The sequence below is a fragment of the Vicugna pacos genome, chromosome 4 (assembly GCF_048564905.1).
Source record: "Vicugna pacos chromosome 4, VicPac4, whole genome shotgun sequence".
In the NCBI taxonomy this organism is placed as follows: domain Eukaryota; kingdom Metazoa; phylum Chordata; class Mammalia; order Artiodactyla; family Camelidae; genus Vicugna; species Vicugna pacos.
This window is the reverse complement of record NC_132990.1, coordinates 29,893,692-29,920,210: the sequence shown is the minus strand read 5'-3', so window position 1 is coordinate 29,920,210 and position 26,519 is coordinate 29,893,692. Positions and strand designations below refer to the sequence as shown.

Here is a 26,519-nt window from a genome sequence, read left to right as displayed (position 1 = left end):
CATCTCAAGGAACAACACATTATAACTTGTCTATGGAAAAAAGTAAGCTTGATTCACAAAAGCTGTCATGCAAGCTTTATTACTGCTACTGATTAAGCAAGTAATAACCCCAGATAAAGCCATAAAAACCTTCAAAGACCAACATTTTGGAGAGATTAGTACCATTTTAGATTGCTTTTCATAATGAGACAATTTGTATGATGTATATATATATAGTCCCTCAAAATGAGCAAAAACAGGATCTGATGAGCAAGTTTTAGTTGATATTTTAAATAGACTGTCTCTTGTTTAACAATTTCTGGCTTGACCTGACTCCTTGATTAACCATTTGAGGTACAATTCCTCATATTTATCATGGCATCAACTTTTTCTGGGGCCAATATAGCTCTTCGGACAGTTTGACTTATCTTGCTAGGTGATACAGGCAGGGTAGAGAAACATTAATTTTAATATTATCCTGAAGAAAATAAACAAACATGTATACACACAAATCTTTCATGTATTTCTAAAAGAAAAAAAAAGTAGAGATTATGTTTCAATACACTATTGTTTTGTATTCACCTTTTTATCAGGAGAAAATCACGTTACTGATATTTTATGACAAATAATTTCAAAATGTTTGTTTTGAAATTGTTATATGTGCTCCATTAAATACTGCTATTTCACAGGGCTTAAAAACAGACGAAGTCTACAGCAGTCTGGGATGCCATTTGCTGTAAGGGGCAATTTAACTGGTTTTTTAAAAGAATTCTGATTTGTCTTAATGTATTTACAGATAATACTATGTGTATCTGAGACAGTAGCACAGTGAGAGCCAGGTTTCTGTAATAATAATGGTTGCACACTGTATAGATGGTGAACACCAAATCCTTACTTTAGGAACCTGGTGGTAAACTACAGTCTCTTTAACATAGAATTGTGCATGTGCTTAGCTGGTCAAAACTATAACCTAAAAATGTAGAAATCACTCTTTTGTTCATATAGATAATTTGTGTCCTTGTTTTTTGAATATTTATAATGTTCTACAATTTTCTGTTAAATGTGAGTTTATTGCAAAATTACATGAAATGTAAGCTCTTTATGAAAACCACAATAGACATGTTTAGCAAATTTGGACAATCCGATGATAACTTCAGGTGGACTGCTCAATTATGGACCAACTGAATAGTAATAAAGATAAAGCAACTCCATAAACTTACTTAGCACTGCCTTTCAGTCCTACATTATTATTAAAAAATCTAAATCTAAAAATTTATAATGATGATAATGACAATGGTAGGTAATATTTATTAAGCACTTACTAGGTGCCAGACAGTGTTCTCAGGAGGCTAAACATGGATTGGTTCATTTGCTCCTCATAAAAACCCTATTATATAGGTTATTAGTATCCTTATTTTTTATAAATGAGGAAACAGAAAAGAAAGTGACAATACTAGATTCAATTGGTGAAATAAAATGAAATTACATAGAATTTTGTCAACCATATTTTTGTTTACTTAATGACTGCACAATATCAAAGAAACAAAAACGCAAACCTTTAGGCTAAATTAATACTGTTTTAACTCAGTCTATACTAAAATAATCTACTTTCATTAACACAGATACATGTGTACTTAAAATTTCTTTTTTTCTAGATTCTTTTACCATTACTTTGAGAAGGACAAATGCACTGCAGATGAGCTGAAAAGCTTTTTGAAGCTGGCTAGTCAGAAATGTTTACCATCAGTTGTTTACGCGACTGTGTCTCCTCTTCTACATCACTGATCAAACCCTACCTTGATTTTATTCATATTTCATATGTAGGCAAGTGTCATAATTTATCCATATCACTGTCACCCGCATGAGTACCTTTTGCCACCCGCATGAGTACCTTTTGCTAGGGTTTCTTTTGTAGATACAGAAGAAGTACTTTAAAATAAAAGTATTTTAGCTTTTTGGTGTTCCTTCGACCCAATGCTGCCATCCATTAAGGTCAAACCTGGAACAGCAACCCTGCCTTTGTAGGTTGGTTCCTGTGTTACACTTTAAATGGGTCAAGTGTACTCAGATGACACTGAAATGAGCCAGTATGTTGCAGTTACAGCCACAAATGACCACGTTAATTTACAGAAAGCCTTTAAACTACAGTGTGATGAAAAGCTTATGATATATTACAAGACTTGCCCTGAATTACATATAACTAACATTTTAGGAGTCATTTTGACCAAAATTCTTTTGGACTATCAATGTCTGCCCTGCCCAGTCTGACTTTCACAACTAAGAGTTCCAGTCTGTGAATTTATTATGTGAAGATTATCCCCAGACATAGGATAAACGAGCTCAGAAGATAATATTGAGAGTGACTCTGTTTTGAAAGCCTCTATTTTTATGGGCCTAGATGTGAGGCAGACATGTGGAATTCCCTTAGGCCACCATTCTATTCAATGATGTGGTTTCAACCATTTGAATTATAGGCCTTTCTAAAAAATCACTTGGTCAAATACATTTAAGAGAGAACACTGCTTTGTCAAACCTGGCAGTACCAAGCTATAGATAAAATTACTACAATGCTTTTATTATCCATGGTAGGGGGGAAAAAAAACCTGTCTGCAGGGATCAGAAACTGGATGAGTAAGCGCAAAGTGAGGCCGTAGCCTACTTTCCTTTATTCCCCTTCACAACAGTTACAAGATGTATTGGAGGTAATTCCAGAAGATATATTGAAGGCTTCAGTTTTTCATCAGAAATAATTTTCATTTTCCAGTCAATGCGTATCTTATTTCTTCCACCATTAATTCTAACAATGTGGTCTCAATTATATCAGTAAGAAAAGTGGGAAACAACCCATCCTGACCCAAAATTTTTGAATTAATAGAAGTTCTTTATCAAACTATTATACAGATTAATGCACCACAACTTCTGGGATGATTAAAATGACCCTTTGTTATGGGAATCAGCAGCACAGACCCACAGAATTTAATTGCAAGAAAGTTCAATGTCATATAGCTCTATACTTGACTCCATTAATGTAGCTGTGCGTTTTGGAGGTTAAAACCTGGCTGTGAAAGAAAATCAGCTTCCTCTTACTTCCAAAGGCCTCTACTTCTATGGAAATCTTTTTTAAAAAACTATTTGATGTCATTTTTGGCTTGGATCTTAATTCCTCAAAAACTTTTTTTTAATATGTTGAGTCATAGATTTTACAAGTTGCCTTTGCATGTTAAATCCAATTCCAACTGAATTCTGTATTTCAGCTGAGAACTGATGAAAATAAAGATTATCACAGGATTAACTGATTAGTCAAGTTACAAGTAAAACATGTCTTTCTTCAAAATGTTTACAGACCAGCTCATCAATTCAGATATTCAGAGGTATTCCTCTGACGTACTAAAAAAATGACTTTGTTCCTTTATTAACAGCAGAAAAAAATGTGTAACAAATTATGTGACAACATTATTGAGATGGTGTCTCACTTTACACTCCTTCAGTGCTCATCTGATCACTAAACAGGGACACAAAAGCATAGTCCTAACCTTGAACTCATCTCCTTCGTTGAACCCAATCAAAGTTTAAATTAGACAAATGAAGTGGGTAAAGAGGAACCACACTTCTAGGGATGACATATGTCTGCCAAAAGAAGCTAACAGCCCTTATCTCGAGACATCACAGTCTCCTTAGTGCAGACATGTATGAAATAAACATCCCTTCCCTGTAACGGAGTTAAGGAATTTCTGCCTTTCTTTGGTCTGTTTGCAGGAGCAAATTTGAGGATGAGAAAATACCTAAAAATTACAGGTTGAGTTATAAGATGTAGACCATGTTGTAAATAAATCCAAAAAATTAAAACCTCATTATTTCCCCTAACGGGGGCCTTTTCATTTGACTTCTGAACTGATTCAAACTAGAATCTGTTAAAATGGTAATGTCTCCCCTGTATATTGTTTCAAAATGCGAACCCCAGACATTAACTGGTGGTGGCCCTCTGGGAATTTGGCTTAACAGTTCTGATCACAGTTTTCTCATCTAACAGAAGTACGTAAAAATCGGGTATTGTTCTTCAGACTATATTAACTTTCAAAAAATTTCAAAAAAAATGTTTTTGTAAAAAGACTACCAATGCATCTACTGTTAAGATTTTAGAAATTAAAATCGTATTATTTAGTATTTGCCCTGGTTTTTTGTACTGTATTTCTTGCTCAGCTCAAAATTCGGTGATTTATTTTTTTTTGCCCCTGAAGTTACATGCATTTTTGAGCAAACAGGTGCTAATTTGTAGAACTGAGAAAATAGTCAAGAGCACAGTAGGTCATGTGTTGAAGTCTGGTACAAACTGCAACTTAGCATTTGTAACGGCCTCAGCTTCCACTGCACTAATGAAGTGGACCTTGGAATTCGACAACGGTGATTAAGTCTTTGCTGACAATTCACTTCACCTTCCACACCTCTGTATCATGTTTTATAAGGTGCAAGGGGCAAACTATTAAAGATAACAAAGATTAGATAAGTTGTAAGCTTTACAGCAGCTTAATGTCTTTTAATTAAAACGAAAGGCTCTTTGTTGGGATCCCTAGAGCATGCTCACAGCACTGAACCATCCAACTAGTGAGCTGACCAGCCAGACATGTAGAAGTCAGCACCTGGATTCGAGGCTGAAAGGTCTCCATAGAGAGGAGAGGTGTATTTTAAAGATTAAATAACTAATGAAAGACTCAGACAAGAACACATAGTTACCTCATCTAATTCCATTTCATCTGGACTCTCCCATGGCTTGATAAATTTCCCACGAGATTTCTTCAAAGGCACAATTATTATGTAGTAACCTCTGCACAAGAATGGATAAACAAAAATAAGGTTAGTTCAGAGGGTAAAGACAATGGATATATCCTTAAATCTTCCACAGACCAGTGACTGACACTGAAGGCAAATTATGGATATGGAGTAACTTACCCATCAATGACAAATAACCACCTGTTTGTTCAATTTTAAAAACAACATGGGTAGACATTTATGTGTGACTTCAGTGGGCTTGTATGGTAATATCACCACGGTTGGCTGTCTTTTATTAGTTTTCATAAACAGAGCAGGAATAGTTTGTTAGTACCCTGTTGCTGGACACATAGAAGGCTGGTAGATTACCACCAAAGGCTGCTGATCCAAGTATTTTCTGTGACATTAATTTGTAAGAGGATTTTTTTAAAGAGCATGTGTAATAAAAATTACTCTAAGCTCATACAAATTCCTGTACAATGATGGTGATGATTGTATTTATACACCCCAAAATACTTTTTAAAAAGCATAAAAATTACTCATCATCTCACAATTATATAAAAGATGTGAAAGTTCCCCTCTCTTTCAAGGCATCGAATTGCAAACCTTAAGTACTTCAGAAATTTGGGGACAGTCAGTACCTAACAAAGGGCCTTCAAAATAGTTATCAATATAATATATCTACTGGAAGAGACAAAAGTACGTGAGTCTTTACATTAAGAATGGTCAACTACAATTTATGTATAAAGGTACACGTCCCCAGACAGATATGGGTTATTTGTAAAGGTTTGTAACTTCCATATACTATGTACCTTGCTCCTATATTCATAGTTAGGGACTCTGCTCATACTGATTTTTGGCAGTAACTATACAAGGGCTTTGAACATAAGAGTATAATAATAGTTAACACATTAATCACATCCTACTTTTCATGGATTACAGTAAAGGCGTAATCTCATTTTGTTTGCTCTTTCAAAAATTCTTTATGGACAGGTGACAGACAAAAGACTACTCCACAGAGACGGAGTAACTGCTCAAGTTAAAACAGTAAGTAAACCTATATGTATCTTACTTATGGCATTAGTCTGTTCCTTTGTTTCATTTACTCGGTATCATAAATCACTTCTTAAAGACTGCATAGATTTTGTGGAAATTTACTGTGGAAATGAATACACATACACACACTTTTAGTAGAGGAAGCTGACAAGGGGGAAAGGGATGAGAACAAAATGCGTACTGCCAGCCTTGCACCATACTGTATTACAGAGACTAACGTCATACACAGGGAGGCCTCTTTATACTTATCTCAAAGCAAATCCTGTAATAAAACTCAGAAAACCCTGTGTGATGTAGTACTTGTTTCCCTAAACAGACTCTGGAGCAACACTGTCCAGCAGGGTAGCTGCTAGCCCCTTATGGCTACCGAGCACTTGAACTGTGGCTAGCCTGAACTGACAGTATAAAAGACACTGGTTTCAAAATCTTTGTATGAAAAGTAAATGTAAAAATATCTCAGCAGTCATGTTTTAATTAGTGATCACATGTGAAAATGATGATATTCTTGACAGATTACATAAAGTAGATAATTAAAATTAATCACATCTCTTTCTTTATACTTTTCACTGTAGCAGCCAGAAAGCGTAATATTTCTCATGTGCTCTCATTACATTTGTTGGGCAGTGCCTATCGGGAGTGTGCTGGTAAAGAATGTGGCATCTAGAGATATATCTGGCCCAGAATTTGGCCTCTGCCATTAAAGAGCTGTGTGAACCTGGCTTGATCATCTCATATCCCTAAATCTCAGTTGTATATTTTGAAAAATGAGAGTAAATTGTATTCATTTATTTCCCCAGAGTAACAGTCTGATACTAAGTGCTTAACCCAGTATGTGTCACATAGCACTGAGCAGATGCCAGCTGCTGCTGGCTAGTACTGATCACAATGGCGGGAGAGATGCATCTGATAACAGACGCAGTAAGATACAGTGAAATTCCCTGAGATGCAGATTAAAGGACTTGTCAAACCTTTGTTTCTCCCTGATGCAGAATTTGAGCCAAACCAGACTTTAGCAGAAGCCTCTCTCCATGGTGCTCTAAACAACTCTCCAACAGACTCATGGGCTCATATCACTTAACCATCCATTTTCTTTCCTACAAATAATCACGATGATCAAGGAGGGTCCGGAGAAGGAAGAGTTGGAGTGTGTGTAAGCAAGGCCAGTATCTTTTATTTTATGATCCAGCGTAAGCTTCTTCCTCTTCCTACCCTCCCAACACCTGAAGGATTTGCCAAACAAGTCCATCATGTCAAATGAGCATAGAGAAGAATGACAGGGGTTGCAACCTAGTGCACAAAATAACACTGCGATGGACTTGAAAAACACACTTGTTGGGGAACCCCTTGCTGTCACTCCCAATCGCATGAAGTCAGGACAGCTTCTCTTTGCCTAAAGTGATGATAGTGCACACGATTAGAGACCCCCATTGTTCTCATTCAGAATCTTGCAAATCAGACTGAAGCTGATGAATTCAATTAATTTTGCTTCTGCTTTCCTCCTTCAAGTTGCCATTCTTGTACATGAAAAAGAATCCATCCTTTCTTCTGCAGCACTCCCCAACTATTCATCTCATTTGTGGCTCAGATCAGTACTGAACAGCCTCCCCTACAGCCATTAATTTACAGCATGGCTGGAGCCATAACCTTTCCTCTCACCATCTCTTAAGCATTCGGTGGGAGCAAAGTGGAGCCTTCTTCAAAGCCACTCTCACCCATTGAAAGAAATAGGGTTTTGGGAATTTGGAACTCCTGGGTCTAAATCCATGCATTTCAGCTGTATTCTCTGCATCTATGACTCTGTAAACACCCAGGTATTCGCCTTTCCTGAAGCCCAGCTTCCCCCGAGGATGCTGCTTCCCTCGCACACTTCTCCTGCGGTGGCTGTTCATGCATTCCCTCCTCCTCTGCCCATGAACCTCAGATTTAGGGTTTGGGGTTTATTTCCTGGTTCGCTGTTGCTTCCTGCTGGTACTTTTTCCCTCAACCCTTTTGCTAAAAAAAAACAAAATATGCCCCTTTTTTTTTCAAGTTCATACAATTCAACTATGTTACGGTCTTCTTTTACTGATTTTTGCCATCTAGCAACCTCTTTCCCCCCAAACTCTGCCATCATTCTGGGTGATTTCAGCCTTCAGAGAGCCGGCCCATGCACCACCCAGGGCTCTCAGTTCCTTGAACACCTCTTTTCCAAAACTCACACCCTCCAACTCTACCTTAGCTGAACTCTGAGATTGCCTTTCTCTATTCCCAAACCCAAGGTGCTGAATACAGCTTGAGAAATAATGCAGAGGGTACAAGGATGCCATAAGTTCCTATTCAGCAAACTTAGCTAGGCCTTCAACACGGCTGGCTGTCCTCCCACAGCTTCTGTGGTAAACTAGTCCTTCCAGTCTTCACAACACGTTTTTGAAACCTTCTCCCCTGGCCTCAAACATTGGATATGTCCATGCTTCGTCACTTGAAGATGGCCTCGTCTCTCACATACAGAGAAAAGACAAACATTCAGACAAGAATTCCCTCATCCTCTGTCTCGCAAATGACAAACCTCCCTATATCTCTATGCAAATCCCACACACTTTCCTCAGCACAGTAGTACTGCCTCTACTTTTTAAGGCCAATCACCTTTTCTTGAATTGGCTCCCACCGCTCACTCTCTTAGGAAGTTCACCACAGACCACACCCCCTTTCTCCCCGATATCTCACCTTCTTCATCCTCCTCGGATTTTACCCTGTAGCTTTCAAAATTATGTGAAAGACAAAACAGACCACACCTCACTCCAGTCATCACTTTCTCTCTCCTGCCCTTTACTGCCCCAGTTCTCAGAAGAGCTCTGTGTTCTTGCTGGTCTACGTGTGTGTGCCTTCCATTCGCTCTCCTGTCCCTGTGCTCTAGCCCCTGCCTCACATGTGCACGTCACTGCCTTCACCAGGGTCCTCAGTACTGCAACTAAAGGAGCGTTTCTGACTCTCTTCTTCCTTGATCTTTTACAAGAATCTAAGTGTTCGTAAGACTCTCGTTGAAGCATATTCAGTTATTTCTAAGAATCTATTTATCTCCTCTTTATTTAATTCGCTTACCATGTTAACCTTATTTCTTTAGCAGGATTTATTATCTGCTACCCAACTATTCAATGGTGGAGTTCCTCAAGGATCTGGCCAAAGATTTCTCATTATTTCTGCTTTTCTTCCCATGTGATCTCATTCCAGCTCAGGGAATCAGTTACTCCCTAGACACAAATTAGTTACAGATTCATATCTTCAGCCCAGAACGCTCCTCAGAACTCCACAAATTTTACCTTATTCCAACTTTATGTCTAGATTTCTATGTCAAGAAAGTACCTCAAATTTACTGTAGTTAAAACAATAAATATGAAATAAATGCTCTTCCAATAGTGCACCATGATCCATTTTAGCACACATGCTATATAAACCTATGTGTTATCACTGACAGTCTGCTTTGACTTCCTCCCTCTCATACCAAACTACTGCGAAACTCCATCTACTTCCAAACAGAAACCTTCCTTGGCCTCTGATTAGATCAATCACCCCTAACCTACAGTCTCAATGATATCATTTTTAGTCCATAATTGTCTTACACGTTTAAATATGTTTGTATATTTAGAAACATGTTGCTACAACAGATGTACATACAATTTCCCCCAAAGTTGCCAACTTTGCCAGTTTATTGCTTTTCCCACTGAAAAGTGGAAGATTTATGCCTCTCCTAGATCAGGTAATCAAAAACAATTTAGAGTCCTTCTCTTGCATTAGAACATTCCAACTTGAAACTTCATCAAGCTGTTTCTTTTTCCAAACCAGCAATGGCATGCCCAGAGTTCATAGAAAATATAAATTCCTTACTGCAGAAGTCTTTTCAAGCATACACATTAGTGCTCTTAGTTCTAATCTCATGAGATTAAGGGTGATATGTTGACTGATATGAAGAGTAAAGGAAGAACTAATATGCACACTACAAATTCATTAACCAAATCATATGAACTGAAAGAACTTTCTTGAAATGCAAAAAAAAAAAAACCATTTTTTTTTGGACACAGATCAGCTCTATGTATGGGTAAAATTAAACTTTACACTGTGTTTGCCTAACTCAAGCCTAGAGTTTAGGCTCCAAATACCCTTATCAACATAAACCTTAACTATTAAACCAATAGAAAAATAAATAACACGAGAATCAGTATATCTGGAAAGCCCTCGACTACTTCTAAAGCTGTGTTTTCCCAGTATATTAGATTTAATTAGATAAGTTAAACCTAACCTTCAGAATTTTAATTATACTAAATAAAGTTTTACTAATTTTATTTAATATGTTATCATCAAGGGGCCCAGCTCCATATAATTATATGAGAAGGTGAGCTCTGGTCTTTCTGGCAGTCCCACTCCAAATTCAGGCAGGCTTTTTGTATTAACAGTCGTATTAGCATTCTCAAACTCATTATTATCTGGGAGGTCAAGGTTTGTCTCTGAGTTTAACGATGAATGTCACACCTTGCATAATTTTTTTTTCCGTATGGTCATTTGGGTATATGTTGTTTAAATCAAATTAATTAACCACAGGGAAACCAAAGCAGGCTGAATGATCTTCCCAGTTTCTCTGTTTAAATTCAGGTTTCTAACCTTTTTAGCTATGTGTTGTCAGACAAGTTATTAACTGTCTTAAGCCTCACTTTCCTCATTTGTAAAATGGTGGATGATTGTGCTGACCTGTGGGTGGCCTCTGCCTTTTTATCTCTCCTCTAAATTCTCATGATAATCTACTGATTTTCTTGCTCCACATTTAACATATATTTCTGTGATCTGTTGCTAAGCCCTATGTACCTGATTCCTCTTGCTTTTATGTTTGTCTGACGCAGCTCTGCTCATGCCTACTTGTCATGGAGTTCTTACTTGTTAAGCAGCTGTCCTAGAAACAAGTATCTTTGCTTGGTCAATACATTTTATGGTCACAGAAGTGTGGCTGTGGTTCAACCCATGTGGACTGTGGAGCCAAACTGCCTAAGTTCAGATCTTTCCTCTCTGGTTCTGCTGTTGTGTTGCCAGAGCAAGTCAGTGTACAAGTTGATAACTTCCTCAGCTGTAAAATGAAGAGGCCGCTGTAGTGAAGATTACATCAGTCATTGTGTGCAGTGTTCCTTGAAGAGCACCCACCAAGTCCTCTGTCCCTATTAACTATCAGTAGTGTTAACTCTGTGATCTGGGCTAGGCCACAGTTAGTGTCTCTTGGCCTCACTGTACTCACCTGTAAAAGGGGAGAATACCTACCTCACAGCATTATATTGCAAAACAAAATTCTCTAAATTCTACTATCTTCAGGAAAGTGTCAAGTGCTACATGAATCTAAGCCTTTACCACTTTAATTAGCAAACACATGATGGACGAATGAATCATTAAACAGCTAGTACAGTAATACTTCAAGCTGCTAATAGTGCTGCACACATTTTATGAAAAGACTTTGTAAGTCATGCTTCCAACAGTCTTTCTTTAAAAGAAGCAAAAGCAGACGGCCTGAAAGCCAAATCGGTAACACCAAAGAAATGTAAAATTTCATAAAATGCTCTTATTCTTCATTCCTAGTTCTCAAAAAATATGAAATGGTTGCTATGGAATTGATTTACATTTGGTACCTTCTGGCAGCTTTTTCTCTTAGTACAATCTGTGTGGTACTTTTTTCTTACCAACTAGAGTAAATCCTACTCTATAAAGTCACAGAAGTTCCCTTCGTCCCCACAACTTGCTTCTGAAGGATGGGGCGTTGCTAGACTTTCTGACTGTCACTCCGCCCCCTAAATGTATTCAAGTAGAAGGTTGAAGCCCCACAAAATCCTATTTATTACTAGACGCTTCAGAACCTCCATGGCTGTTTCACGAGAAATCTGGCCTTTCCCTGAGGGAGCTCCCAGCTGCTCCACACAAAAACCAAGTGTGAAAGAATACAGAAGCAAGTACCTATGTCTGAGTTAACACTCACAAGAAACAGATTTGGTTTTAGGTGGTGAGGAGCTGGGGGTCAGAGAACATGACCTCCAAAGTATCTTGGCCAGAAATCAGAAAAGGATGGTTTCTGTTCATAAACGTAACAGCTCTTCAATCACCCAACCCACATTTTTTCAAAACAAATTGGAAGCATTTTTGTAGGCAGCTGTCCCTAAATGCAAGTTAGCAACCCACCCCAGAGCTCTGGAATCTTTTGTTTCCTCCCCTCGTATCTCCCAAAGAATACTTAGCACAAAGCTACATCCTAATTTCTGAAGTTGCCAACTACTGCACGTGACACCACGTGGCACACAGATTCTTGTAATATTTGACATGAACCAATGTAGAAGACTGGATGGGTAACTGTCCACTATTGCCCCTTTAGGAAGCCCAATAAATGTAAGGGTTTCTTTTGCTAACAGGAGATTTGCTTTTCGTTTCCTATGGTTCTGATACTTCTCACTAGTTGAGTCTTCTGCTCTTTTCATTTCTTCAGGGTGGCTAGACTATATTTCTGGGAATTTTTACTTCTTTTCCAGAACTTTTTTTTTTTTCCATAATGGTTTGCTTGCTTTCTGTTTTGTAACAGTCTCTTCTCTTTGTTAACAAAGTTTTATCCCTTTTCCCTGACTCCCTTTTTAAATATAGGAGGAGGAAGTACATAAATAAAACAAAGAGAAAAACTGAATAAGCTGAAGAAAAAAAACACTAAAAGAAAGACTGTAAGAATATAATTCCTCAGTTCATTTAGAAGTTGGAAAATGAAAGAGAAGTCTACCACTAAGGGACTAAAATGCCATTTCCCAATAATGGCTAACATATTCTACCGAGATAATTTGGTACATAGCCACTAAAATAACTTTTTTAGGAAGTAATGCAGATTATGATACTATTTTCATCTTTCATCTACTATTTCCCAGAATACACAGTACATGGGTTTGACAAGACTGGATTTATAGTCCATATGAACTATATGAATTGTTCTTTCACTGTCTGCAACTGTTTTACCTTTTCTAATTCTTTATCCTCCTTCAAGACTCAGGTAAGGTATCAGCTCCTTCCGGAAGTCTCAAGTGACACCCAGCTGGGCTAGAACTCCGTATTTATGTCTCTACAGGGCCTGGCAGTACTTGCTCTATTATATTATTTGTTTTCTGTATCTGTTCTCCCACCATAAGGTAGGGCTTTATCTCATTAATGTTTCTATTCCCAGACCTAGCACTAGCAATATAGTGTGCCTAGAATACATGTTTGTTGGATGCCTGCTGAAAAGTCTTAATGGATGGGGTAGTCATTCTCCGGCTTGTGCACTATCCCATGTGCTGTCCTCTGCTTGAAACAGGGCCTCCCCACCCCCGCCCCCAAGGACCAGCTTCTTGTCATTCTTTAAAGCCTCAGCTTAGATGTTGCATTTTTTCAGGATCCCTTCCCTAAACTACTAAACTGGGGATGGGAACCCCTCTTTGGCCTCCCCTATCTATCTAATCTTTGGTGTCATAGGTCTTCACTCCGACTGACTCTCTACTTGTCCAAATTTCCCAAGTAACTATTCCGTGTAAGAGCAAAAAGGAAGTCAGCATCATCTCCACCGAATCCCTGAAACATTGTCTGGCACGTGCACGGGAGATCAGAAAATACCAACAGACTATTTAAACAAATCCACAGATAAATGTTGTCTCACTTTCAAGTTAAATTTTTGTTGGAATAAAATTTACACTAATATTCCATTCTTCTTTTTAGTTTTCTGAATTATAGACAAAAGCTGACAAAAATGGAGACTGATAAAAATGAAGAATGACTTCACCGATACCTCATGTAAAATACACACAAAATTAAACATGTTAATTTCTACTTTCCTCCTGATTTTTCATCCTTCAGGATGAATGGCAGCATCATTTGTCATCGAAGCTCAAATGTCAGAGCCGTCTACATTTTTTTCTGCCTTGATCCCTTCACTAACACAGCTGCCAGTTCCTACTGCATACTGTTCTAGTCTGCCTCTGCATCCTATTTCTGCCATCACCGTTGTACTTCGAACTCTTTATCATTTGCCTAAAGTCAACTAACTACACAATGGCTGCCCCATCCTTTTCTCTGTGATGCTACAACTCTTCCGACATGCCTTCAGGAGCCATCTTCCCTAAGAACTGTCCTGAATGCTGGCACCAGACTGCTATTAAATGGAAAGTCTCCAACCATCCATAAACTGTGTGTAAATGCCTCTGCTTGACCTTCAAACTCTTCACACCAAGTTTTATCTGAACTTGATCATGTGGGATAGAAGAAATGAGAAAAGGTTTATTCTTATCCCAAGCTGGTAGCACACTTTCTAACATGCAGCACACTCAATATAATAGTTCCTAAAATGGAAAAAAAAGGGAAACTTGGGTATTACACACTCCTGCATAAAGTCCTTTAATGGACTGTCACTGTCTACAGGATACGGTCCCAACTTGTGAGTATGACTTGGCTTTTGTAAATCTCTCTCACCACTCTTGCCCTGGGCCTCTAAAGCTTAGAGACTCAGTTGCTTCCTTTAATTAATGAGCCTTTGCATACAGTTTTCTCCATCTGATTTTCTGTATGCCTATTTGTCCTCCAAGATTGAATCCAGAAACTTTCTTGACCCATTCCATTCTGGGTTAGCTGCTCTTAAGATAGAGGACAACTCTATTAGTGACACAAATTACATCTGTCTGTTTCTCTGTATCTCCCACTCTATGGTAAAATCTTTGAAAACGGGCCACATCCTCTTTTGTTGTTCTCCAGGGTCTATAACAGTACTCACACTTAATACACTTTGGTGAAAATACTTTTTTTCTTCTATTGGCTACAATCAAGTAGCTACACACAACCAACAAACTACTCAACTGATTGGATTTAATTTCCACTTCAGGCCTAATAGCCTCTACATTGTGCTGCTCCAAAATAGAAATATCACATTTTTCTACCTTTCCTCTTTTTTTCTACTGTCACTCTGGACATGAACTTGCTGAAATTTCCCCATCTTTCAGGACACATGAAAAACAACCGTGTCATATACCATAAATGCTTATCCAGTTTCCTAAAGTTACTTTCAGCTTCGTTGTATTTTCTAAGACTTCCTCATAATCACAATAACATTTGCCAAATATTAGAGTTATGCAATGATTCACCTTATTCTATATAACACATCAAAACTTCTTTATCATAAGAATCATGTAGTGTTTCTCTGTCTCCCAAGAATTACATCATTCCCAGAACACGGAAAACACACAATGTTAAATTAATGAGAATCTGTGTTACAGTGAACACTAGAGTGCAATGCAGCAGAACTTGAATAAGAAAACTGAGTCCACGCAGAAGCATCTTTTCCTCCACATACAGCAATAAATTTTTTTTACAACCACCATAGTACCGAGATGTAACTTTCTTTTTGGCTTACTTGCATTTCTGTCCCTCAGCCCTAACCCTTCAATCAACTTACTTTATATTCTCATTTGCAGGGACTTCAGGCAGTTGCACGGTAATCATGCCATCCAAGTTGGTCTTCCCGATGAAGGCAGGCTTGGTCCGCAGGACATCTGGTGCAGTCTTCGCTGTTACCCTGTGCTGCAGCCCACCAGCACTGTTGCCACGATTTGTCAGCACAAAGGAATATGATTTTTCAGGCTTCAGGTTGACAATTAACTTCTGTGTGGCTCGGCCATCCACTTCTTCTACCATTTTCCCATCATCATAAAGAATCTAGAGAGACAACCAATCAAAGAGATTTGGTTATCAGTCCTGCAGTGAAATCTCTTAAACTAATGTGTTCCTGCTCATGGAAAATACATATAGATCATTTCTAACTTGGGGCATTTCCTAAACCCTTAAGTGCTCATAAGTTCTAGAGACTGCATCAATTTTCTTTTGGTTCTTATTGTGTAATGATACCGTGTTTCTAAGTCTATCAGAAATACACAAAGACACGTACAATAACTTTTCAACATTTGATCTGTTGTTCGTTGTACGTGATCTTAATGGAATGCGTGCAGAAATGCACTAGGTTTTCAATGCATTACCCACATCACTTTTTTTCTAAACGTTTCCACTCTTGTTCCTAAATATAGTTTTACTTTCAAAAATGTTTCTCCTTTATTTCACAGACATGTACTTCTTGCTAACATTTCTCAGTATCTCTCAACGGCAAACTAAAGTTTAAAATACAGGAAGAAGTCAAACCAATAAACAAATTGTTTAAGCCCCGGGTATTGCATTAGAAATAGAAAGAAACCATGTAAATTTATTTTCTGATGAAAAAACAAAAACACTAGCCTAGATGTGAACAGTTCAACTTGGAAGTGTTAAGTGACCAACAAGTAATACTGGCCCTGGGTTGAAGCCCCTGCCTCCTCTTTAGAAGGGCAATGTCATCCTGCCAAAGAGCCAGTCTCAGTCTTTTCTGTGAAAACCACAGATGAGAACGGCAAGTATGTGTGGCTGAATCACAGCAGTCTGTATGTTTTGTAAGTAACTTACTCAGGTGAACTGTCCCCTCCCCTTTTACCCGTGATATCTTACCAGTTAGAAAACAACTTACTTTGAAAGGCATGGCTGAATTATAATTCTCTGGAATCTCCCAAGACAGTAGCACTGAAGTCTTCATTACTGCTTTGACATGGAAATTTTTTGCAAACACTGCTGGAAAAGGAAAAACAGTGTATTTAAACTACTCCTAAAAACGTTATGACCTGTCCTTTTCCACCGTGAACCACAGGGCTTAAGCTAGATGCCGTCTACTTTGATCAGAGAGAGAAGTGTGATTTGCCTACCTGGTAAGAGCATTCATTTTAATACCTCATTCTCATAAAGAGCTCTCCTTCCTCTCCAACTCAGCCAGCTGTGTTGTGTTTTCCTTACCTGAGAACACTGGGGTGCTGTCAGCCAGACTTGCTTGGCATTCTATAACTGAAATCTGTGGCATCCAAAACAGATTACGTTTTATATACTTTACCTTTTTGATTTTGCTGCACCTAATAATATGGATGGGCCGATCAGCTATTTATTGCTTCAAAATACTCATTCCAAAGACAAGACATTCCTTTAAAGGAGAAAGGCCGTAAGCAGACAAATCCTACCTTGATCCACAGGCAGTGTCCTGAACTGGACACTGGGACTATATGGCCCGGGCCCTTTGCTCGTGTGAGCACGTACTTTTACATCGTATGTGGTATCTGGTTTTAAGCCACTCAGTGTCATAGTGGTGTCAGCTGGAACAATAAACTGTTCCATTGGAAGAAGAGGGATGTTGATATCCCTATACAGAAGGGTGTACTTGGTGATAATGCCATTTCTCTCTGCCAGGACAGGCGGCTGCCAAGATAACTGGACAGAGGTGGATGTGGTGCCTTCGGAGTGGAGGTTTTGAGGGAATCCAGTTGGGACTTCTTCTGGAACAGAAATCTCCTTCACCATCTCCTCCCCAAAGCCCACTTTGTTTCTGGCTGAGAGCCTGAAGATATACGATGCTCCTTTGTGGATGTCTGTTGCTGTGAAGTGATCTTCTTTCTCGGAAAACTCGAGAGTAGTGAGTGGCTCCATATCCTTCCGGCCAAACTTTAGACGGTAGCCCTGGAGGGGTCCGAACGTGTCCACAGGGGGGTGCCACTGAACAAGAGCAGTATTCATCTGAGTGTGGTTAATCACGAGCCGAGGTTTCCCTGGAACTGGAGCACACAGGATGGAATGTAAGACAAACCGGATATTCACATTTCCATCACTGCTGAGTGGGAGGACCACTCCACAGGCATCCCCATTTCTCAACTGATAAAAATACGAATGATTGGTCTATATAACTTTGTGGAAATAGACTCCTCCTCTTGCTCTCTTAAGGTACACTGATACACTGGAATTTGATAATGGGCACAAAATAGAAATTATTATGCAAAAAGTAATTTAAGGGGATTTTTAACATCTTCACATTTCAAACTCACACACAGAGAAAGGAATCTGAGTAAAGATTAGCCAACTAGATACAGTTAATAAGAATAAGCATTAAAACATATTTAATTGCTGCATGCAATCCACAAGGCACTGTATTAAGAGCACTGCATATCATATCTCATTTGATACACATCCTTCACTCCTGACTATGTGCTCTGATTAATTTTTATCTTCACTTTGTATAAGAGAATGAAACCCAGGGAGATAGAATACTGTGCAAAATTAGATGCGTGAAAAGTGAGAAAACTGAGACATACCCACGTCTGTCTGAATCACATCCCAAACTCATAACCATACTGTTATGTTGATTATTACTTAAAAAAATAGTAAAAAATAATGTTGCTTTCACTCACTGTGGATCTAATTGGCATTTTTGGTTTATACCATCCACACCATTCATCCTCATCAAGTTCTTCGTCAAGTAAAATGGGAATTATAGTAAGACCTACTCTACATTGTTTTTGTGAATATGCCATGAGAAAAAGCATGTAAAAGTCTTCGGACAATGTTTTGTATTTCATTAATACAACAGTTATTAATAATCATAATATTAAGTTTGTGTGGTCACGGAGCTAGTTTCTCATTAGTCCATAATTTCTTCTCAAGTTAAATAAGTTACATATCTGAAGAGTTCTAATATACTCAGTGTATTATTTCAATCTGTGTGTGTGTGTGTATATATATATATCTGTACTTTTTTTTTTTTCATGAAGAGCAGTTATTACTGGAATGTGCAGACAAAGGACAGTGGTAAGTCACACAGAGCCAGGAATTATTCTGGAAATAGTCCAAACATGGGGGAGGGGAGACAGGTTATTACCAGAATCAAAATTAAGCCAGGTTAATAGAAAGGAGAAAAAAGATGGTCAAAGGGAGTGAAGCTTATGCTAAATGGAGACAGGCAATGAAAAATAGTATTATGGGAATTAGATAAAAGTTAAAAATAAAAACAAACTAGAAAGATGTTGAGATAATACAAAGAATATTAACTTCAGAAATTACCTGGTTAACCTGTTTATTATGTATTTCAGAGAGTTGGGACCAAATAGTGGTGTGCTTTGTCCAAGAACACATTTATTGAGATACTTCTCTTCTTAACCAGTGAAGTAACAGTTTTGTTTGACATGCTGAATAAGTTCACTGTAAGTGGGTTCACCACATATGGGAAAATACTTCCTGAAGTTTGTAATGGCAGTGGGTTGAAGGCTGACTCAGAAACCAAACCAATCCAAACCAAAAACTGCAGACTCATTGTTTCTCATGAAAAAGTGAATCCAGAGATCTTAATAATCAACTAAGAAACTCTCAGAATAAACTCATTCATAAATTGGAGAGTTCCCCAATTATTTATTTTTATTTCAAATTATTTTAAGAATCACTTTAAGGTAGATATTGGCAGGTGCCCTTAATTTCTCTTTATGTCTGTATAACATTTGTATGATTTGCCCATTGAAATGTTAATAACATCAAGAAGTAAACACTTGAGACTTTGCTGAGGAAAAAAGTGGGGCTTTCAGCAGAGAAAGCATCCTTCAATAAACAGAACCCAGTTTATTCAAAATTTTCAAAATTCTGGTTATAAGGAACTGCATAACAGTAAGTACATGGTGCATCTTATTTGTATAAGATGCATGTGAAGTGAGGATAAGTAAAACAATTTTAAATTTCTTGCAACCACAAATATAGGTAATATTTGTCAGCCATATATGAGCATGTTTTTATTACTTGGTGTTTCACTTCATAATATTGCTATGGTACAAATTGGGGAAAATTTAATAACCTGGTAAATTCTAAGGAAAAGAAAAACTCATGGCCTTATGAAATTGTACATCTATTCTTCGATATTAGTCAAAGCTTAGGTTGGATTCACGCTTTTTCTTTTTTGACACCGGTATGCCCTTTCTTCTTCTGGGATATTACACACTATAAGCTTGAAACCAGGAGTGATGCTGTAGAAGTAAGAGCATGGGTTCTGATCTAGTGGTTTCCACTGTTGTGCCAGGGGCAGCCCAGTCAGTTCTCATTGCCAAGCCTACGAGAGTCACTCTTACCCCAGCAGAATTTTCTCTAAGCCCGAAAACCAGGAGACAATCAGCCTGGAAGCACCAACATGCATAAGTGAAAGATTCTAGAAAGAAATGAAAACTGAGGCAGCTAGAGAAGTCCTAGTATTGCCTTGGGAGAGACTAGCCGCATGAAGTGAATGCCTAAAATCGCTGCAAATGCATGAGTAACAGAGTTAAAATAAGTTGGGGTCAGGGTTCCAGACAGTCGTGGTGTTTCATCTGGGGAGTAACAGACAGAAAGAAAGGTAAAGGAATGAGGAGAGTTCTACAACATTGTATACACAGTTGAAAAGAATTCTTCGAAACTCCACAAACTGGCAATGAAACTCACTCCATTTCTGGCTTCCAGAAGTTCTATGTATGAAACATTTACCAACTAATCTCTTTGTGCAAAGACTTCTACACCGGCACACAGGCATTTGGGTAGGAAAATAAAAGATGGATAATGAAAGGTCCTTGTCCTCTGGTCCCTGCATGCTCGAGGTGGGGAAATGCAGAGGAACAGTGAATGGTACTGAATGTGGAGTCCAGGTCAAGGTTTCTGATGTCTTACGGTTAGTGTCTGGATCACTCCTAAAAGCCAGCCAGGAGCAGGGTCGGTGTTTCTGCTTACTCCAGCATAAGAGCTGGAGGACTGGCAAGATGAAAGAGTCTTAAGTAATTACTTTGGGGAGATCCGAGGTGAGCTTCAGCATGTCTCAGTGAACATACTAGAAGAAGCCGAGAGGGCCCAGCTGCAGAGTAAATAAGCTGACTCTAATTTCTGTCATGGCATATGATCTCTTCTCCCTTTTGCCTTTTTGATTCTTCTTATTCTCCTTACTATATTCTTCCTTCTTAAAAATCTGTCAGGACTTTAGAAATGGTGTACGTGTGCCACTGCCCTTTACTTCTTTGTAACAGCAATCACTGGAGACCAACCAAGGGACTCACGTAGTCCCCAAGGCTCAAACTTAGCTTCAATCTAACCAAAACCTAAGCAATAACAATCGTAATTGTCTGGCCTAAGCCTATTATATCCAAATTCTCCATGTCACAGTCATCTTTTCTGTCATCCTTAAACATAGTTGCTGAGTACTGTAGTGACATTCATGTACAGATATAGAGAAAACTTCAAACCAAAGAGTTGGCTGAAAGAATTTGCCTTGAGGTTTCAGGCGACAGACCAATTATGATGATACAGAACCATGGGATTATTGACAAAGACGCTACAAAAATGTCATCATGTTTGAGGCATAAAGGCCAAGATTTCATTAAAAAGTATCCCTCAGGTTACCTACGTGGATTGCTTAAAATACGGCCAGTAATGTTTATTTCAAATATATGATTGTTTACAGATTCTAGGAACAATGTATTATACATAACCATCCTAAAACCAGGAATCTTACTGTCAAAATAAAATTTCATGAGAATTCCTGAACTCTCCATGGCATCTATAACTAAATACCCTTATAACTGTGGTTATCAGGATCTCACATCTGTGAGATACACTCAGTAACTCTTCACAGTCACATAAACACAAGGATTTTGGGGGTAATACTATACAAAGCAAACATTAATGTGTTTAATGATAAACCATGACTAGAGAATGCTTTCGACTACAGGTTGGCAGCAAAGAAAACTAGAGCTTTTTTCTTAAAGGAATTCTAAATCTGGATTCTCCCCCAGCAACTCAGTATCAGTGGGAAGGTCTCTAGAAAATAAATACGCAGACACCTAAATTATAAACATTTCCTCAATACCCAAGTCTCCGATGATTAAGAAAAATCTGGAGGGGGGAGGGTATAGCTCAAGTGGTAGAGGACATGCTTAGCATGCATGAGGTCCTGGGTTCAATCTCCAGTACTTTCTCTAAGAATACATAAATAAACACATAATTGCCTTCCCTCAACAACAACAAAAAGGTAAAAAAATGAAATAAAAAAGAAAGATCTGAAATTCTGAATGGAAATTCCAAAATAATTCTGGATTTGAGTAAGATCCACAATTCTAAATAATTTCCTGTCTGATGACTGAAAATTGATGAGCTAATCTGAGTGACATTAAAATAGGCAATATCATCCCTTTTTCTAGGATTCATATCCCTTGGCTATAAATCCTCTACTTTTTTCATCCTCATTAGAGGACTGACTCCCATCTTTGGGGCAATAGGAGTCTGACACTTCCTATAAGACATTTCAGACTTATTAAGACACAGTTATAAATCTGGGTGAAGGAAATGTATTTTCTCCATTTGGGGATTCAATTTCAGAGGTTTACCCTTGGTTGCCTGCATTCCAAACAGAGGCTGGTTCCACAGCCAGATACTCAGCATGTCCCCATTGGATATGTACTGTATCTGTGATGCAGGGTTCTGAATAAACTTGATACAATGGTACTTAAAAAAAAAAAAAAGCCCAGAAGATTTTGCCTTGAAGGAGTTTTGCCATCTGGAATCCTACTGCTTAAGGCAGTTCCAGGTGGCGGTGTATGAGCGAGGCAAATCTTATGACATTTAGACAAATCTGGCAGTGAGCTTGGCACCCAGGAGGGTACTCAACATCACATCTGTTCTTTGCTTTATGCCTTTACATAGAGGTGTGTTCCTGAAAGTTGTGTGCGAAGTGATTCGGGAAGAGTAAATCAAATCATAGTTTAAATGTTTCATGGGAGATTTCTATATAAAGGGATTGAAGGAGAATCCTTCTGTAATTAGCTCTTAATTTATTACTTTTACAATGCCAGGTCTTCCTTCATGCTGGCTTTTCCTCATGTGGTCAACCAGAGTAACACTGAATAGCATTAACAAGCTTTTCATTCAGAAAGGAGCAACCTGATATTATTTAGTCTTTTTTGCTTTGCTTTATTCTCTTTCCTGTTTTCCATCTTTGGTACAATTAGTCCACTTTAGGACCCCCACAGCGAGTGGTGAGGAGGAAAATGTGACAAAATAAAACTGTAAGTCAGTCATCAACCGAGAGCTTAAGATGGCAGCTCTTCCAGAGTTTGTTGTTGGGGAGGTTGAAGCTCTCAAGTGATTTCCCTCCTCACATGACCTGCCCTCAAGATCCTCATGGAACCTGCTCTTTCTCATCATTCACGTCCCAGCCCAACAGCCTTCCTCTAAGTGACCGCCCATCACTCTTTTCTACAGCTGCCCCTAGGGGCTGCCCTATCCTTAATGCCTACATACCACCCCCCTTTTTTTTTTTAATAACTTATGACTTCCTCACAGTTTATTATATACTCATTTGTTCACTTCTTAATTATCCAATCTTGGTCAAAAAAAAAATTTCAGGAAGGCAGAGTCTTTCTGTTGTTGACTGCTATATCCCAGTACTGCAAATAGTGCCTGATACCTAGTGGGTGGTCAACTATTTGTTGCATGAGTGACTGAATTTAGGCAAAGTAGGTTCTTCAGTGATTTTTGCTTTCTGAACTATACATCAAAAATCACAAAACTTGACAAAAGCCCATGGTTCCCTGTGACAGAATCCACCCATACAAGCTCAAGGCTCAGATATGCAAAGATATAGTTACCTGCCCCTGTAGTGGACACCAGTTTTGGTTTGCTGCGAGCTCCATCTCCTTTGGTGGTATAGGCTGTTACGGTGAGTGAGTACGAAGTTTCAGGCTGTAGCCCAGAAATAATCATGTCCTGAAATGACACAATAGAATAACAATGACTCAAAACTCCGCTGTACGTGCCCTGGGGGAGAATCCAGGCTGCCACTTTCGTTCTGCGCATGCGTGAACAATCCCTGCAGCCATGCCAAGCACTTAAGTTCCATGCCCAGAGCTCATGCCACGGATGATCTGTCCTCATGCTGACACCGAGGTGGGGTCTCAGCCATCCGAAGAGGCAGCTTAAGGGATAGTAGTCAAAAACACAAAACCTGCAGCTAGACCTCCTAAAGTCTTGAATTCAAACCTGTCTCTCCTTATTTACCAGTTTGGTGATTCAGGGAAAGCGAGTTTAACCCATTTATGACTTAGTTTCCCATTTGAAAAGTTGAGATGATAGGACACTACAGGGTTACTCAAAGATTAAATGAGTTATATCAGGTAAAAACCACTTAGAGAACAATAGGTGGCTGGTGGTGAGCAATCCATAAACTAGCTGTTATGTTACACCAGCGGCTCTCCATATGCTACCACCATAGCCTGGCCCTCAGACTGCCCGTCATGCAGGTGCCAGCGTGCTTCATCACCGTGTAAATATTGCCAAATGGCTGATGTGCTGGACCTAGATATCCAGACAGCCAGAGAAGTTCTTACGACTCAAGTATACCTTACTGGTTAGTTGTATAGGCTATGAACTACAATAATTACACAAGGGGAATTTTCGGATGATTTGGAGGCCAGGCCATAAAAACCAAGTAAGAGGACTTGTTTTATCACATCATGAATATGTGTTCAATCAATTCTGACAACTTAACATTTTCTAAGTATCACAAACTATTTATTGACACTCTGCTTTCTCTTAGTAAGGGCTCAAAGCTGTCATGGTTTCAAGAGTACATAATCATAGAACTGTTTTTTTCAAATGGGAAGTTCATGATTCTTTAGAGTACTGGCTATTAATTTGTTCTGGTATTTTCTTTGGAGCTACACACACACACACACACACACACACAGCAACTAAAAAATAAAACCCTTATAGATTTTTGGCACAGCTTTGTTTTCAAATTGAATACAGATAAATTTAAGAAAATATAGAATATCATTGTCTTCCACTTCGACAGACAATGCAAGTGAGAGTTTAGTGAATGGATCAGACTGTGTGGAGGACAGCAGGATTTTTCTGTGCAGGGCTGTACTGGGCACCACAGAACTCAATGGTTGAATCTGATCCCAGGGATGGCAGCGCCTGACAATGTGCTTTTCTCCAAAGAGTAGGAATATCAACAGTGTGGAAATTCAAGAATTTCAGATACCATCCTGAAGAGCCAATGTAAAAATTATTCTGTCCAATGAATAGATTAAATTTGGAAGAGAGATTTTTATTTTCAGGACCTTGGAATGGTTTCACCGAAATTACAGGGGATACAAAAACCAAGTGAACTACCTGGGAGTGTCATTTTAAATTATGGTAGACACACTGGCTATTCCAAAAATTATGATGGGTAAATGTCAACATTATTGTTTCCAGGTTCCCCTCATGTTGCTGGATTGCTGATAAAGCAGGCAAAGCTGGGAAGAAAAGAAGCCAGGCTTGGTCCTATCACTGAATTGGATGGCAAGCAACTTACATACTCTGAGCCTAATAAAGTTTCTCATTTGTAAAATGGGGGTTAACCACACACGTCCTTCCTCTCACACAGGTTGTGAAAGGATAACGTAAATGATGCCGTTCAAAATTTTCAAACCCTCTGTGGTAGTACCATCTCAGTGGGACACATTTCTTTCTGCCTGGGTCACACCATCTCTTGGATTCCACTTCCTTTCTTTAAGCTTTCGGCCACCATTCCTCATTCTCCTTGTTTCCCCTTCCCTGTCTGCCCGCTACTTATTGCCCCTGTTTGTTAAAAGCTGGCATTCCTGGATGTTCTGTCACGGTCAGTGATCCACTGCATTTCTCTCTAGTCCAAAAAAAAAAAAAAAACCTACTGGATTCATTTAAAAAACTTCAGAGAATTTTCTCTGCCTATACCCTAAGTTCATCTCTAGCCTTGACTTCCCACTGGGGCTTCATTGACATTTACATTATAAATATCTGCTGGACATTTCCCTTGACTGTCAAGTGTTACCTCCAGTTCAATTTAACTAACAATTAAATGCCATTCTCAGAAGACTCCCCCCTTCTTTCTCCCATATTTTAGTGAATGGTAGAGCATCTTTAAAACTTATGAGTGATCTTTCACCCTTTTTTCCTGCAATTTTTTAGCTACTTAGTATGTTTTTGTCCATTCTCACTTTAAAATACTGATAACTGTCCATTTTTTCATTTCTCTTCAACTTTGATTTTTTATTACTTTACAAATAACATAGGAAAAGAACTCTTTTGTTTCCCTGTCTGCTGTATTTTTCTCTCTAATCTATCCACTGAGTTATTGATTTTTAAGCTGCAGGTAATAACCTATTTAGAAAGTCATGAAATCTTTGTAGCCATTCAAGACCAGCATTTAAAAAAAATGGAATATACTTGAATGCAAAATATTAAAGTTTGCATATATTTCAAGGTAAGGTATTATTCTGTAAAACTTTTATTTTAAACATATGCATGAATTGGTTATGGCATATAATGCATTTCTTACTAACATATTTCTTACCAGAAGTTTATAAAACACTGCTATATTGTTGATTTTATGAGAACTGACAGCCTGACCGTCATATTTACCAAGATTCCCTACAGAGTCCTGTGCTTCAGCAAAAAGTATTTATTCACTGAATGAAATAATATCTATCAGCCTTTATCTTACTGCTCTTTTTAATAATTTTCTTTGTATCTCCAATACTCAAGAGTTAAAGACCAGCTCTTTAGCCTGACACTTCAGGTTTTTCCAACATGATATTAAAATATTAACCTCTCAGCAGTATCTAGTACTAAGTTACTAACCTATACCCTTCATTCCTGTCCAACTGGCAGGCTCACTGTCTACTGTTATCACACTCTTGACCACTTCAATGGGCTGCTTCTTTGTGGTCACCTTTAAAACATACATTCTTACCTCCAACTGCCCCAAAACACACACACACAAACCCTTCTCTTCAATCCTT

The 26,519-nt window shown here is 38.5% G+C and overlaps 1 protein-coding gene across 35 annotated transcripts in view; it reads right to left on the bottom strand.

The window, feature by feature from the left end:
- PTPRD (protein tyrosine phosphatase receptor type D) overlaps window positions 1–26,519 on the bottom strand; it is a 1,865,527-nt gene that overhangs the window by 134,590 nt on the left and 1,704,418 nt on the right. For 27 of the 35 annotated variants that reach the window (XM_072959433.1, XM_072959445.1, XM_072959436.1 and 24 more), the window contains 5 exons: window positions 23,340–23,457; window positions 16,890–17,477; window positions 16,352–16,452; window positions 15,257–15,516; window positions 4,711–4,801 (listed from right to left, as the gene is read on the bottom strand). In XM_072959433.1, the coding sequence (XP_072815534.1) occupies window positions 4,711–4,801; window positions 15,257–15,516; window positions 16,352–16,452; window positions 16,890–17,477; window positions 23,340–23,457 (1,158 nt within the window). The remainder of the gene's footprint in view (window positions 1–4,710; window positions 4,802–15,256; window positions 15,517–16,351; window positions 16,453–16,889; window positions 17,478–23,339; window positions 23,458–26,519) is intronic. The other 8 variants (XM_072959451.1, XM_072959462.1, XM_072959455.1 and 5 more) reach the window with 3 other exon arrangements.